The sequence below is a fragment of the Zerene cesonia genome, chromosome 7 (genome assembly GCF_012273895.1).
Source record: "Zerene cesonia ecotype Mississippi chromosome 7, Zerene_cesonia_1.1, whole genome shotgun sequence".
NCBI classification, from domain to species: domain Eukaryota; kingdom Metazoa; phylum Arthropoda; class Insecta; order Lepidoptera; family Pieridae; genus Zerene; species Zerene cesonia.
Genome location: NC_052108.1, coordinates 797,566 through 813,897, shown reverse-complemented (window position 1 = coordinate 813,897; position 16,332 = coordinate 797,566). Strand labels below are relative to the sequence as shown.

The 16,332-nt window shown below is 33.4% G+C and overlaps 3 protein-coding genes across 4 annotated transcripts; 1 reads left to right on the top strand and 2 right to left on the bottom strand.

Annotated features, from left to right (window-relative positions):
* Positions 1-616: 616 nt before the first annotated feature.
* Positions 617-4,392, bottom strand: LOC119828295 (tektin-2-like). Its single transcript, XM_038350413.1, has 7 exons — positions 4,184-4,392; positions 3,651-3,867; positions 2,978-3,192; positions 2,172-2,394; positions 1,543-1,680; positions 1,022-1,107; positions 617-803 (listed from the first exon to the last, which is right to left on the bottom strand). Exons 1-7 carry the CDS (start codon positions 4,390-4,392, stop codon positions 617-619), a joined length of 1,275 nt encoding a protein of 424 aa, XP_038206341.1.
* Positions 4,393-5,021: 629 nt separating this feature from the next.
* Positions 5,022-12,742, top strand: LOC119840686 (ATP-dependent RNA helicase dbp2-like). 2 transcript variants are annotated; one of them, XM_038367389.1, is made up of 11 exons: positions 5,022-5,188; positions 5,267-5,963; positions 6,101-6,163; positions 7,486-7,633; positions 7,889-8,007; positions 8,197-8,433; positions 8,639-8,795; positions 10,817-10,956; positions 11,352-11,451; positions 12,075-12,158; positions 12,417-12,742. In XM_038367389.1, coding segments are annotated over exons 1-11 (2,001 nt in total). In that variant the 5' UTR covers positions 5,022-5,186; the 3' UTR covers positions 12,671-12,742. The 2 variants fall into 2 exon arrangements, with proteins under 2 accessions (XP_038223317.1, XP_038223318.1); XM_038367390.1 differs by lacking the exon at positions 6,101-6,163.
* Positions 12,743-14,407: 1,665 nt separating this feature from the next.
* On the bottom strand, positions 14,408-15,691 carry LOC119828271 (ATP synthase subunit d, mitochondrial). The gene is made up of 3 exons (XM_038350384.1): positions 15,474-15,691; positions 14,996-15,214; positions 14,408-14,677 (listed from the first exon to the last, which is right to left on the bottom strand). The coding sequence occupies exons 1-3, from the start codon at positions 15,590-15,592 to the stop codon at positions 14,494-14,496; spliced, it is 522 nt and encodes a 173-aa protein (XP_038206312.1). The 5' UTR covers positions 15,593-15,691; the 3' UTR covers positions 14,408-14,493.
* Positions 15,692-16,332: the final 641 nt, after the last annotated feature.

The window sequence follows — 16,332 nt, the reverse complement described above, 5'->3', positions numbered from 1 at the left end:
ATTAACGAACGACTTTTACAAATATTATAATTTATAACTACACGATATAATTCTGCTTTCAATATCTAAGGCTATATAGTACCCTTGGTATTTTCAAGTCGGATACCTGTTTTAAAACGATCAATTATCTTATCAATATTTAAAGAATGAACGTAACCAACACTAATGTTATAAAGCTGAAGAGTTTGGTTGAACGTGCTAATCTCAGGAACTACCGTTCCAATTTTGAAAAATGGAAAAATTGTTTGTGTTAGATAGCCCATTTATTGAGGAAGGCTTTAGGCTATATAACGTCAGGTACTCCGTAGTTAAAACCGCGGTGCCCTGCTAGTTTATATAACATATAATAACTATCTAAATATGGCTTAATTGTATATGACACAATAATCACTGAAACGATAGATATATTTGATATTGAAAACGGCAGTTAGAGTGGTACTTTCTCTGGTAATTCACCAACCATAAACACACATTGTAGCGGCTGAAAACTATTACTAAATTCTCTATGGTACTAAAATGTTTAGTGTCTATGCTAATAGTAGTCTGTGATGTAAGTATGCAGTATAAACTAATTAAACTCTATGCTCCCTAACACTTCCGTATCCTAACAAATCGTTTAATCGGTAACCAATTCATCACTCATGTGACAATAACCGATGTTACGTTTAAACTCAGTGTCGTCCGCGCTGTGTAACGGTTTACGTATTTCTATCAAACGCCGATCGGTTTCCAACGCTTGGTTCTTGTATTGTAAACCCTTTGTGACTCGTTGGTGATGGTTGTACATACCGTGATATGTTGTGCTGATGAATTTGAATAATTAATATTTTAATGCCGTAAATAGGAAACCTTAAAAGTTTTGTTACAAATATTTTTAAAAGGACAAATTAAATGTAGTCGATGGTTTTTGCTCTTTAGTTTACATAATTAATCTAAAGTACATAATAGCTTAATAGAAATGTATATTTATAATACTTTGTAGCTAGTATTATATCATCTGTGGTATGGGATAGGTACTCACAGTGCATCCTCTAATTTCTTCTCCAGTAAGTTGCTACTCGTGTGCACTCTTTCGTATTCCTCAATTAAGCCTCGCATAGGTTTATCCTGTAAAATGGTGTTAATATGTATCATATAAAGATTATTGTAAAAGAACTGAACTATGTGTGAAATTATTATTGAACCAACCTACAATAGAACTTCACTTCAGGTAGTTTAATGTAATTGAACAATCTTAATGTAAATAAATTACGTGTCACGTTGTTTTTCCGCGATGGCCATCTAAAATAATTTGCACACTATGTGCAGTTTGATCCAACTTAAAATATAGGATTGTTTATAATATTTCAATTACGAAAAACGAATACCCGGGTAGAGCCGGGGCGTACAACTAGTTATATGTGTAACGCACATTTCAAAGTTGAAATATCATTAAGTCAACGATAAACATTAGAATATATATAAGACCGACAGATAATAACGAAAAATTTTATATAAGCAAAAAAAAAATGACCACGAATAAAACAATTGTAGTAAAAGCACCTGAACTCGTTCCAGCACCGGTCGTCTAGTCCTTGCTTCTAGTCGAGTCTCGACTAACTTAGTCGGATTGATCTTATCGGCTACGGCCGCACGAAGAGATTCTATCTCCCTGTCTAATTTGGTGAGGTTTTGTTCCAGCTGTGCAATTTAATGAAATAACTGAACTTGTCATAATATTTAAAAGTGAATGATGATCGGTGGTTTCTGGGTAATTTGCTTGTTTCAGTATTTATTTGTGTTTCATTGACATACGCCTTAAATTCTAAACATATTTTTTATCTATGACAGATAATTTACATATATTATGGTATATATGCATATTATCTGTGAGCGTTGTACCTATGGATGTTTTGAACTGAACCCTAATTCTAAAAAATGTTACAAATAGAATGTGCATTGGCATTTTGAGCATACTTTTTCGATTCTAATTTTCAAATTGATATTTATAAATTACATTTATTACGAGTACTATAAAACTTAAGGTTTAATTTATTTCCATTTATTTTAGCATCGAACGGAGGGAATATTAGCAGAACTATATAACATTTGCCCCTTATCTTATTCTGTCTAGAGGATTTTGTATACAAATAGCTGTAATAACTAAACAGTTGATATAGGTTCTCATACACCTTCATTTTCTGCCATTCCATTTCATTCCTTGCTCTCTGGATATCGAACACTCGCCTCCTCATCACCATTTCCACTTGCTGGCTTTGAGCAAACATCTGGTTCCGCGCCTGCTCCCTACTCTTGAACATTGTCTCTCGTAAACTTTTAGATTCCCTCATTAATTGTTGAGCAATCTTTACTGTATTTTCGATACAGTGAACGTAACTTTCCTCGGTCATCGATCTAACGAGAAAATTGTTAAGGATGGAAGAAATAAAAGCAATAGGTAGTGCTTTTTTTCAGCAATTATACATAAGCGTGATAAATTGAAAAAGTATTGGTGGCCCAGTGGTGAGGACCTCGGAATCGTCAAGTCAGGGTTCCAGACCAGCGTGCAGGAAATGAAATTATTTTTCAATTTATCTGCGCATGTAGATAACTTAACCACTGCTCGAAATGGTGAAGGAAAACATCGTGAGGAAACCGGCATGTCCGATTGAAAGGTTCGACGACAATGGACTCTCTGCCAACTAAAGCCAAAATAAACAAAACAACATTTTATCCTGTCTAATATTATAAATGCGAAAGTTTGTAAGGATGTGCGTGTGTTTGTTACTCTTTTACGCAAAAACTACTGAACCGATTGCAATGAAATTTGGTTCGTAGGCAGCTGGACAACTGGAATAACATATAGGTAACTTTTTATCCCGATATTCCTACGGGATACGGGCTTACGCGGGTGAAACCGCGGGGCGCAGCTAGTATTTGATGATACAAAAAATGCAACAAAAAAATGTGCAAACATTATATTTCTTAAAAATCTTACTCAGGAGGAATCCTAGTAGGATCCATCTTATACGATATCCCCGAGCTTTCCCTGTCCAAATCCTTCACGTATCTCTCTATAAACAACGCGTCATCTTTATTCTGTATCTCTCTCTCCAGCCTGCAGAACACGTTCGTCAGTTCTTTCAATTTCTCCCACCCCATGTGACACACGTCTGTTAATACGCGCTTGCTGTTTTCGATTATGTGAAGTTCCTGCATTACACAATTTGAATATAATTGTTTCTATGTTTAACAATGTGTCCTTGATTACGGATTGGATCGCAAAAAAATTTATGTGATAGTCGAGCACGCTTCGACACGAATTGAGACAGCTCAGGGAAGTACAACACCCCCACAGCATACCGTCGTGAAAAAGCCTAATGCTGTATTTCTTACGGTGATTGGGGGAGCCGGAGGCCCATATTCTTTTCCTTACCCTCTGCTCCATTGCCGACAGTGACATAAAAAAAACAAATCCACAAAGCTTCCACCAGAAGTTTTGGGATATGAGAAATTTAACATATGTGTAATAATGTTACATACTCATAAATACACAAACAAATATTAAAAGAAAAATAAACCATTTTTATGTATGTATAATACATAAAGAAATTGTAATTAATTTTAATTTAACTGAAATAAGCCGAGAAATTAATTAAGTATTAACAAACCTTATTCAATTCCTCCCCAAGTTGATCCCTCGTTAATTCTGGCGGCAATCGTTGATCTCTATTGGACAAACACTGAGACACAACCATTAACGGCACTTGAAGTGATTCCAGGTGTAATTCTGTTGCATTCTTCTCTTCTTTAAGCGCTCTGCTCTCATCTCTTACCTGCTCCCGCGTAAAACGCTGCTTTTCCCGCCACGATTCCACTTCGAATATTCTTTTGAAATTCAACAATTTATTAATATGAATTATATTAAGGTACTTCTATCATTCTCTATAGAGTGTTGTAATGTTTGAAAGCAAAAAGTATAAAAATTCAATTAGCTAACTTTTATTTTAATTGATATTTAATTAGCAATACAGAAAACAATTCGGTTTTCCAAGTCATACACAAGGCATACAATGCAATGAGTTTTTTTTTTGTGAAAAATCATACAAAAAGAATTGATAATTCCCGGAAACTGATTATGGATATTTACTAATGTCTCGAATTTTCTATTGTACAGATTAATGCAGATTTTTATGCCATATACCTGTCTCGCAGTAGCTCATTATTAACGTAAGTATCCCATTTCGTAGTAACTGAAGTTTCATTACGTAATTTATTTCCCCTTTGTCTGAGTTCATACCCCTCAAAGCGTCGTAGTCTTGCTTCATTTTGCAAGTGCTGTATATTTCTAGTCCAATCCAAGACACTTAGGCGGGGGTGAGATTTTTCAAACACAGGAACAGAAGCGTCCATACTTATGAGGAAATAAAGATAATGACCTATTTCGAAGCGAATAGTACTTTTAAGTTTGATCAATAAAGTCAACGTCTGTTTTCTTAACCTCGATATATATATTATCTTCATACGAAATTTAAATTTATACGTTTTCAGATTGTAAGCTTCGTTATAAAGAAAACTTGTTAGAAACTTGGTGAAGTTAATTGTTAGCCTATTCTATATTATCTTAATGGAAAATATGTACTTGCTATATGGTGTGTCATTTGTTAAGAATTTAAATTTCGCGCCTATGCCTCCATTTGTTTTATATCTATTGTTTTGTTGTTTCCAGACTCCGAATTCAAATGCATTGGTTATAAAAACGAAAATATAAACAGGCGCTAAACCCCTTTTTTATTTTAATACATTTATGAACGAAATTATAAGATAAATAAAGCTACTTAATCATTCTCTGTTCTCTATGTTTAATATCAGATGATCACATTCGCACGCATATGTAAATTCACGCATGTACGACAACATAATTTGCCAATATTTTATGAGAGTAAACCGAGCAATTTTCATTATGAATGTGTAAATGCACCATCATAAATTTAGCCATAGACACGACAAAAATAGAATCATAGATATAAGTTGACGTAGACAACAAAAAATATGGCGACTACCTATTGCTTGCATTTGTAGCTTTGCCGATTTTTTATTTTTTATGTGAAGAAGTCAAACTTATGTTTGAAAATATATTAATAATATCGTATAATTAGCGTTAATTAATATTTCATTGAGGCAGAACCAAATATTTAACAAAGAAGATGTAAGTGCGCAAGTTAATATTATATGTAGCGTATTTGGCTTCGTACTATGAATTTATGTTATTTTTTTTAATTATAAGGTATGACGATAGACGTGGAGGTCGCGGGGGTAGTCGTGGAGGTCCAAGGGGTGGCGGAAGAGGACGAGGCGGATCGAGGGGTGGTCGTTCGGCTGATAGATCTCAAGAGAGGGGAAGTAGGTTTGGAGGTACTAGCGGAGGCCGTGGTGGTAGAGATGGGAGCAGAGGCGGCGGGAGAGGTTTCGGAAGTCGCGGTGGCCGTGATGGTAGAGATCGCGAAGACTTCCGCAGCAATTTCAAAAACGAGCAACCCGGTGGGGCGCTTCGTAAAATACGCTGGGACACCATCACGCTGACGCCATTCCAGAAAAACTTTTACACTCCCCATCCTAACGTTCAAATGCGCTCAATGGCCGAAGTTGAAGCTTACAGGAGCCAACATCAGATCACAGTAAAGGGGAGAGATGTTCCGCCGCCAAGTATGTATTTTGAAGAAGGTGGCTTCCCTGATTATGCTATGAAGGAAATTTTGAAACAAGGTTTTCCAAATCCAACACCAATTCAAGCACAAGGTTGGCCGATTGCTCTATCTGGAAGAGACATGGTGGGGATTGCTCAAACTGGATCGGGGAAGACATTAGCTTATATCTTGCCTGCTATTGTACATATAATTAATCAACCACGGTTACTTCGGGACGATGGCCCAATTGTCCTTGTGTTGGCACCAACTAGAGAATTAGCTCAACAAATCCAACAGGTAACTTGTTTTTCTAAACTGTTATTAATTTTATAATTACTATTTAATAATCATTCATATAACAATAAAACTCAAATAATTTTTAATTTGATGTCTTAAAATTGTAAATGATTAATTTTTCTATTTGTGCCGCCAAGGCTCTAGTATCAATGAATGGAAATGCAGCAGAAAGGGATAGAATTCCTGGCCCCATGGATGTTGTAATTAATTTCAATATTTTTGTAGAGATTAGATTTTCACATTGGGGTTATGTTCAAAAACCAATGTCTTTATAAGTATTTGTTTTTAAATACAAAATTCTGCATTTTTTGTGAGATAAATATAAGATCTCAAATGTTGAAATATAAGCTTCAGGTTTCTGAACATATCCTTTCTTTTGCACTAAGTAGTGGCTACTTTAGTTTTTTAAAGTAACCTCATGTATTTTCACTAGTTTTAGTGTTATCTGAATTTTATGTTATTCATGATTTCTCTTTTCATTTAGTTATAAAGATTCCTATTATAATGTATGGTCCCTCAGATAGCAACAGATTTCATTACATATTTCTTTCTGGCCAATAACTTGCACAAAATATCATTAAGCATGGTGACCATTAGCTTCAGTTACATTGATGGGTTAGGTAGTGGCAACCTTTATAATTGCATAAAAAAGTCTTTCATCTTGTCCTGAAGAGTTGTCAGATACTTCCATTACCTTGAAAAAATTAAAAGTCATCTGTGTTTTATGATGGTAGTTTCTACATCAGTTGGTCATACAAAGGGGCGAATAATTAAAATAATTGTGCAGGTGATGTGTCATTACAATCAGCTTTTTGATCACTTCAAGAAAGTGACTTAACTAATATGATAAATTTTCAAGTTTGATCAAGTGGTCACAGAAGCTGAACCCACCAATGGTTTGCAGCTGACCTTTGTAAAAATATCTGCCTGAAAGATATCATTTATTAATTTCTCACTGACTAGCAGAACAGTAGTTTTCATTTAAACATACAACAAACAATAGTTTTCATATATAGAAAAAGTAGTTTTCAATTATAATTATAGTTTACATTGGTATTAATATTTTATGACAATAGTGAACTAGAAAGTTTAGTATGCTTAACTACTTTTAGCTAGAATAGAACTGTCAATGTAAAACCAAAATTAATTCTAAACTGACTTTACTATCCACATAGTTTGTCTCTTTCTTAGATCATATTTATCATATTTATATATATCTCATTATGATAAAAATATACCAGCGTTAACCAACATTTAATATGCACCAATACTTTGCTTCATTTGTTTATTTATATTTTGATATTACCTAGATTATTAATAGCTTTAATTGTTGCTTATCAGATATTCTCATTGATTTTATAAAATTAAAAATAATTTTTTTATGCATCAACAGTTGTCTCTTTAAATTTTAAAATAACAACACCTGTTTATTTCATATATACTCATTCTATTTAAAAATCATTCACACCTTAATTATATGTATAAATACACTTTCTAACATGTCTATCTATTAAATGAACAGGTGGCGACAGACTTCGGCCAAAATGTGCAAGTACGCAACACCTGCATATTCGGTGGGGCTCCAAAAGGTCCCCAGGGTAGGTCCCTGGAGCGTGGGGTGGAAATTGTGATTGCAACACCTGGAAGACTTATTGATTTCTTGGAGAAAAGTAAGTGATCATGTTGTTATTAATTTGATCTTGAATGTGATGGACACAAGCTTAATTATTAATTAACAACTTGTGAGCTTTGTGCTGAATCAAAAATTAATCCAAAAACAATATTAGATAATTTTAAGTCAAAATAGGTCAATAAATAGAAACATATTTATAGGTCCCTAATTCCTAAGTTTACGGTTTTAAATTAATACTTGTCAATTGACCAACTCATCAGTAACTAATTAAAAATATTAAATACTATTCTAGATACTACAAATCTTCGTCGCTGCACTTACCTAGTATTAGACGAAGCAGATAGAATGTTGGACATGGGATTCGAACCACAGATTCGCAAGATTATCGAACAAATCCGACCTGATAGACAGGTAAATATAATGTGTATTGTCACTTATGTTGAATGTTCTAAATCTAAGGATATTAAAGAAAACATACAAAGTAATATTTCTTTCATAATGTTAGTTTTTTGTGTTATCTGGAGAGGAAGAAAATTGCTTCCTCTCATCAAGTAAAAAATCAACCAACAGACAATTTTATCATGATTCTTCCCATTTTAGGTTCTCATGTGGTCAGCTACATGGCCAAAGGAAGTTCAGAATCTAGCCGAAGAGTTTCTACATGATTATATCCAAATCAACATAGGGTCATTATCACTGTCCGCCAATCATAATATCCTGCAAATCGTCGACGTGTGCGAAGAATGGGAGAAAAATGATAAACTCTTAACACTGCTCAATGAAATATCTTCCGAGGAAGAGACTAAAACCATTATATTTGCTGAGACTAAGAGAAAGGTAAGTTGTTATATAGTTGGTTTCGAATAAGTGAATTTTCGTTTTATGTGAAAATTTATATAAAGAAAAAATTGTGATATTATATTAAAAAAAAAAGATAAAAAAGGGGTCAGTATGAATTGCAACAAGACGTTTTGAAAAGATTAATGTATAAGATTATAAACATTTTAATGAATAGATTAGAATAATCCATTCTTAAAAACAGGTGGATGAAATAACAAAAACAATCAATCGCGCCGGATGGCGAGCGCTCGCGATACACGGCGATAAGAACCAACAGGATCGCGACTATGTACTCAGCCAGTTCAGACAAAACCAGGGCGGGATACTAGTCGCGACTGACGTAGCAGCAAGGGGGCTTGGTAAGTTTACCAGTAACACGTAAATAGTGATATGAAAACTTAAAACTTTTATATTTCAGCATTTAACTATGGTCAAGCCCTATATTTTAAATGAGAAAAAAGATTAAATTTGATATGAGACAAAAGATAAAATTGCATTTTTGGAGGCACAATTGTGTCAATGGTATTTGTATAATAAACGCAAAGTACGATATTGTCTACTGTTCTTGCCCAGAAGTCATTATCTTATGTTTGTGCCACCAGAATTAATAATATCTTAACGGTGGTGATATTGATCCCGCCAATAATACTTATAAAATACACTCGAACATATTTCATACTTTGGAATACCTGTAAACCTTAGATAGGGCTATTTCACATAAAAGGGGCTAGATGCTAGGGCGAAAGCGTTTGCACAAGGTTTGCAGTATTTCGAGGTTTTCAAAGGCATCAAACAAAAGATTCTTATACTAACAGCTGCGAGGTTTTTTACCCATATTATGTGATCTAATTTCGCTAAATCACCTCGCACTGTAATACCGGGGTGTTATTCAGGTCTAAGAGATGTCAGGAGCGTAGCGGGGAAGTTGCTTACCATTGCTGTAAATTATAAATAGCAAAGGCCCTAATGCGGAGCCTTGAGAGATGCCAAATGATGCCAATGAAGGAAATGAAACTGTTTTTCTGTGGATAGTTATTAGGAACCGAGTTAATGTAAAAATTGTTGTGTCCTCTTAAAATTGATATGACTATTACCTTTTTGAACGAAGAACAAATGTTAACAAAAATAGTCTAGAATTACCTTCAAAATTAGGAATAGTTATATAGCAATAAATATTACAGTTGTTACTGGCCCAATTTGTATATCAAGGATATCTCAATGTAATATTTATACACAAATTATTTATACACATACAAACGTACAAACCATTCACTACATACTATTCTTATGTTTTTATTAATAATGGCAGCTAGGACAAGAATCATCAAAAGATCTATCATGCTATGTTAAGTTTAAGATGTCTACGTAAAAGTCCACAGAAAAAAATGAGATGAAGATTTTTCATTGGTTCTTAAAATTAAAACGTAATTTTTGTGTTCCATTATTCACGACAAAATTGAACACTTTTCTCTCAATAATATCTTAATATGCGAAACTGTTGATTGTAGTTTGCGTATCTAATATGCAAGAGTGGATATTGGAACAATACAAAGGAACAAGCAATGGATCAATTTTAAAGTAAATATCGGCGTTTTATGGACTTTATAATATTAGTACATTATTACCTTACACCGCTGTATCCATAAAGTTCATTGCGCCACAAAATTTCCATGACTGACTCAGCAATATTCTCAATTTTCATTGCAGAGGCGCATGCGTGCAGAGAAAATGGCTAAATTAACGGTGTGTTGCTGGCTTTACTTAACGAATAATCAATCATTTTTAATATTGACAGTATTAAATTCGGTCAGCGCACACTGTCTTGAGCATGCTGCCTCTTAATGGAGTTAGATCTAGCAAATAGGGTTTGCAAAAAAAACGTTATACGCAAGGTTAAAAGAGCAATATGCTTGGTTAATCGTCATGAGAGATTTGAACCCTACGCAACCTGACAATAGAGTTTAAAGTCAGCACACCGTTAGTTGCTCTTGGCCGACAACACTCCGGACCACTGATGGGCAATACAGTTTTCAGTCTACGACACGACGAGACGTTAAGGTAATTATCATGTTTGGTTTTTTGGCGGGGCTTGTTTTGTGGTCTCGAAATTGACGTTATATTGTATAATATTATTATTAAACTATACTAGTCTTAGAAAACCGCGCCTTAATTCCTGTTATAAGAATTTATTATTTAAATTTAATTTTATATTTGAATGTCTAATCAATATAAAAATCGTAATTCAATTTCAAATTTCGAATTTCGAACTCCGAAAAAAAAAAATACAAAACCGGCCCCGCCAAACGCAACACGATATTCCGAATTTGAATTGAACACCCGCCAATCGCGCCGCCGTACCCACTCCCGTGTCGCACCGCAGACGTGGAGGACGTGAAGTTCGTGATCAACTACGACTATCCGAACAACTCGGAGGACTACGTGCACCGCATCGGGCGCACAGGCCGCTCGCACAACACCGGCACCGCGTACACGCTGTTCACGCCCAATAATTCTGCTAAGGTGGGTAACAGGATATACTCGTATCTTGCCCCTATTTATGTGATCTTTGTTGTATATGATATTTTGTTATCTTTTTTTACATTTAATGGCTTGCGTACATATTAAAATGTAATTCAATGTGAGTGATTTTATTATTTGTTTATTTACATCGTGTGGATATTAATATATCAATATAAATAATAATGGATCACCTAAATGTTTGTATGCGCATAGATTTCAAACTTCTACACTAAATTGGATATATAAAAAAAGAAGCCCATGTCAGGCCAGCTAGCTACCTTATAATAATTAAAGAAAAACAAACTTTATTGGAAATAGTTTCGAACGTCCATATTTTATTTGTAACAATGTTCAATTGCTTAATCAAGATAATCAATGTTGTTAAATTTTAACAGGCTAAAGATTTGATGTCAGTGCTGCAAGAGGCTAACCAAGTCGTGAATCCCAAACTGATGGAGTTGGCGCAGTGCGGTATGGGTTTCAAGGGAAAGTTCAGTGAGTATTTTTATCATATGTTATCTAAGACACATTGAAGTCTGTACATATTTTTAATACAAAATATATCTATAACTTATACTCACTTTTGTTCGTATTCTACGGAATTTTGTGTGTTGGCAACCCTGTTCCCTTTCTCGAAATATAAGTAAATTTACGACTTTAAATTCCCTCAATGTCGAATCCCAAGTTTCAACAAGTATAATATAAGTCTAAACTTTTCTATTAATAATGGTGTAAAAACAATCCAACAATAGTATACTTTTCTAATTTTACTAACATTTATTTATTGATGAATAAATACGCTCAATCTAATTATAGGTTATATTATTGTAATAACATAATAATCGACCCCCAAAAATTGTCCTGCTTTTTAAGACCCTTAATTAGTTTAATTTTTAGACTCGATTTTACCCACTTTAAACAGACAGATTTAATTCAAACTTTGCATACTTATCAAGGATTGGTAACAATACAATGTCTTATTATTCTGATAAAATCATTTGAGCCTTTTCAAAGAAGTTTGTTTATAAGCATTCTGAAGCGATAATTTTCTGAAGTATTCGAGATGAAAATGTTTCTGGTATAATTTATTATATTATATTATTGTGTAATAATTTCAGACCGTGGCAGATACCGCGACAGGGACGATGAGCCTCGAGGGGGAGGACGGGGCAGAGGTGGGGGTAGAGGCCGGCCCGATAGAGGTGAGGTTTTGAGCTTTCAAATGTATGCAAAAACATTATGTCATAGAATAAGACAGAAATTTATAAACTAGAAACTTCACTGAGTGACATTCATCAGTTTATTTTCGAAATACTGACGCTAATTGTCAGATCCACTATCTTATTTACTTTATTATCTTCATTTGGGTACACTTCATGCTTTTGAAAAAACAACCGACATACAACGCTATTCAAACAATAACTGATTAAAAAGCCAAATTATCTATTCTATATATCTAGGATCAAGATGGGATAACAATGATTCATCCAACGGCTTCCAAGGGTCCACTTTCAACCGGCCGGAGGGGGGAGGCTTTCCCCGACAGAACTTCAACCGCGACCAGAGCCGCGAGTCTTTCCGCGGCCGTGGGCGTGGTCGTGGGCGTGGGAACTTTAACAGTTACGGACAGGGCAACACTGGCTATGAACAGAGCCAGGGCTACCAGCAGAATAGCTATTATAATATGTACTCGCAGCCAGCCGAACAAAACTAACATGTGATGAATGTGTAAACAGACTTGGGCATTTGGATCTTGAAAATTTGGAGGTTTCAGTTAATTTTTGAGAGGAAAACATCTTAGTCAAAAAATTGCTATATTAAATGATGCGTTGAAAATCTAGTATGAAAGAAAAATGTACTATTCCCTTTGAAATTATGTAGAATAATTTTCAAAAGAAAAAATCAGATATTCTTAATTAAATATGACACAAAGATATGTAATTTGAATTGGTCTTGGTAAAGTTTAAAACAGTAATAAACATGTAATATTCTTTACAAAAAGCACATTGAGAAAATTTCACTGTATATTTTACTCTGCAATATCTGATAAGATTTTAGCCATTTTGCCATTTTTAAAGTTATTATGAAAATGAATATCTTTCTCTAATAAAACTCGATTGAATGCTTGCAAGTTTGTTTACACATGGCAAGTGCTATGTGATACAGTTTGTATGTTGATATCTGATAGTATGATAGACCATATTTTTTTTTGTTCTATTTAAATATATATTTTTTTCAAATTGGATTTTATTGAAAGAATAAAAACTTATAACCTACGAAAACTAATAAACTAAAAGGCCTGTTATTTTAATATTTTCAATCAGTTTTCCTTTTTTTATGTTCCTTTCATATCTCTTGAATGAGGAAAATTAATTTATAACAGTAAAATAATTAGTTGAAAATTATAACAACTGGGTTTAGATAGATTATAAATATGCGTAAGAATTGTATTTGTTTATTTAATTGTATGTTCCGCATTTGTATATGCTACATAATTATTAATAATAGTATTTAACTAAAGGTTTCAATTCAGACATTATGATCCAAATATAAAAATGGTTTTCAATTCAATATTTTACTTTGTAGCAGTACTGCCTTGTCACAATTTTGCCAATATCCTGTAGTGAATGTGTTTGTTCACGTCCAAAGAGTTTTGATTAGCCCATTCATAGTTAATAGTCTTTTCTAAATCCCTTTAAAAACATCACATGGAGTAATTAATGTATACATTACATACTTAGTATGTTTGTGGCCAACCTGACCATATCTTCAATATAATATTGTAATTGTAGGAAATAAGATAGATTTCGTTATAATTTAACTACAATATAGCATTATATATCATATAATAATAACATAGATGATACATGTGTGCTTTTCATAATTTCTGACATTTTATCGAGGGCACTATATTAATATGTATTTGGAATACACAAAGAACTGTAAAGCAGATATTCTAATTTCCGAATTAAGAATTATACACATGTATTCTCTATGTTAACTGTGATTTCTCTTTAATATTCCTTAGATTGCTAGTAGGAAATAAGAAATTTTATAAAACTGGGTAGGTATGCTTTCCTGAGACTTGGGCATTGATGAATTCAATTTTCTTGCACTCTTAGCTAATGTCACATAACCTAGCAAAAAATGTTTGAATCTTACAAAGATTATTGAGATTTTTTTTTCTTCATGCAGTAACATTAGCTACATTCCTGTTTGTAACTCAGTATTGATAATGTGCAATTGAACTAATAAACAAATAAGTTATGATTAATGTGTTTTTATTTATCTATGGACAATTAAGTCCTTGGAATATTCTCCGTAAAATTGCTAGTTTACTTTTTATTTAATTTCGAAATTGACAATGTACTGACATGTAAGGTGTTTTCAATTGCTGAAGGACAAAAAAAAATTGAAGCATTTGTAAAGGGTACAAAGAATTAAAACACAATTTTGTTGACATCACTTTATTCCTACATCAATAATAAACAACTTGCTCTTACACTTCATGAAAGGTATCATATTATATTTAAATATTTAATGAGCTGGGGCTTTCTGGTCTGGGTCCACATAATCCAACTGATTTTCAGCATCATGGGGCCAGAAGGTAGGCTTGTTGATAGGATCGATAGCCAATTCTGGGTAGGCATCACGGAAGTCTTCCATTGTCATCTGGTCAAATGGCAGCAGGGCCTTGGTTTCAGCTATTTCCTTCTCGTATCTGGAAAAATTTGTTTTAATGCATGTAAAGACTAAAATAATGTTTTGTATTATATTATTTAATAATGTAATATATTATTCCATATTGATAAATGACTGGAAAAACGATTTTCCAAGTATACAAAATAAGGTATTTCATAACATCATTTTTACAGACAAATTATATATTTCAGCATTCATTAACTAATAAAAAAAAAAAACTTGGCATCTCATTAACTTTCAAATCTTATGCTTAGACAATCTACTTAGAAATTTTTCAATTCTGCCAAAGTAATAGCTTCCGATTTTAACTTATTTAATCATTAAACATTATACTTACTTGGCAATATTAGTATTGGATTGCTGAACGAAGGCTTGAATTTCCTTTTGGATCTCAGACCATTGTGCTTCAACCTGGGATGTCTGTGTATCAGCAGGGTAGGGGATCTTCAGAGCTTCATATTGCTTCTGGAAGTTATCTACCATGCCGGGAATAGTGATGGCAGCTTTGTACTGCGACCAGTTAATTTTTGGTGCTTCGGGAGGGTTAGCCAAAACCCTAGGAAATTAATAAAAAATGTAATGTAATGTTACTTACTAAAGATGAAAAAGAAACGAATAAATCTAAAAAATGTATCTTGGCTATAGGCTACATAACTCTAATTAGGCACAGAATACGCTGTGTACATTTAATTATAATAATTATTAAACCGGCTTTCTTTTGTATTGTATTTCGAAATTATTGAACGTCATATGTATTTTAAATAAAATAATAAAAGAAAAATAAAAAATTATGTAACATTCATGTCAAAACTAACCTTCGTAGATAGGTGTCGGATCTCAGTTTGAAAGCAGCCAAATTGGCTTTTTGATTGGGCGGGACCCTCTCAGCGAGGGCAGCCCAATTGATTGAGCTTTGTGAAATCCTTTTTGCCATTTTTTTCAAAAATTTTCCGAAGGACCTTTCCAGACACCGTCACTAATAAATTGACAATTTCTTGTAACCATCGACAAGATAATTGACAGCACAGATTAAGAACAAGTTTGACAGAATTGATAAAAATATCATAGACAAAAACTTGTTGTGTGAGAATTAATTTCTCGAAAATGACTTTTACAAAATAAGTAAGTAAAAGAAAGAAGTTATGATAGAAAATGAATATTTATTTTGTGGGAGCATAGCACGTTTTGCACCGAGGGAGATCATACCCCCTTAAAAGATCGGCAACTAATCAAAGCACCAAGTCAAATTACCTATTAATATTACTAAGTATGCATGGATGGATTTTATTTGCGCTTACACGTAAAAACTACAGAATGGATTTTAATGAAAATTAACAAGATATATATATTATATAGCTAAAATAAGATATGAGCTATATAAATATTGCACGTGGGTTTGTTCGGTGCAGGTAAATTATATTTTATATTTTTTCCATTTCAGTTTGGGATTTAATTAAAATTAAGTCTGCTGTACTGACAGTACTGCGATAGTACCAAAGTAGTAGTTATGTTTCAGTGGTTAAGGTATCAGACTTACGATGAAAAGTTGGGAGTTCGAAACCGAATAGCAGAATAAATAGATTTTTCAAATTATCTACACATTATTCCGATCATCCATCCAACCATCATACCGAAACGGTGAAGGAAATCATTATAAAATGTGCATGTCGAAAA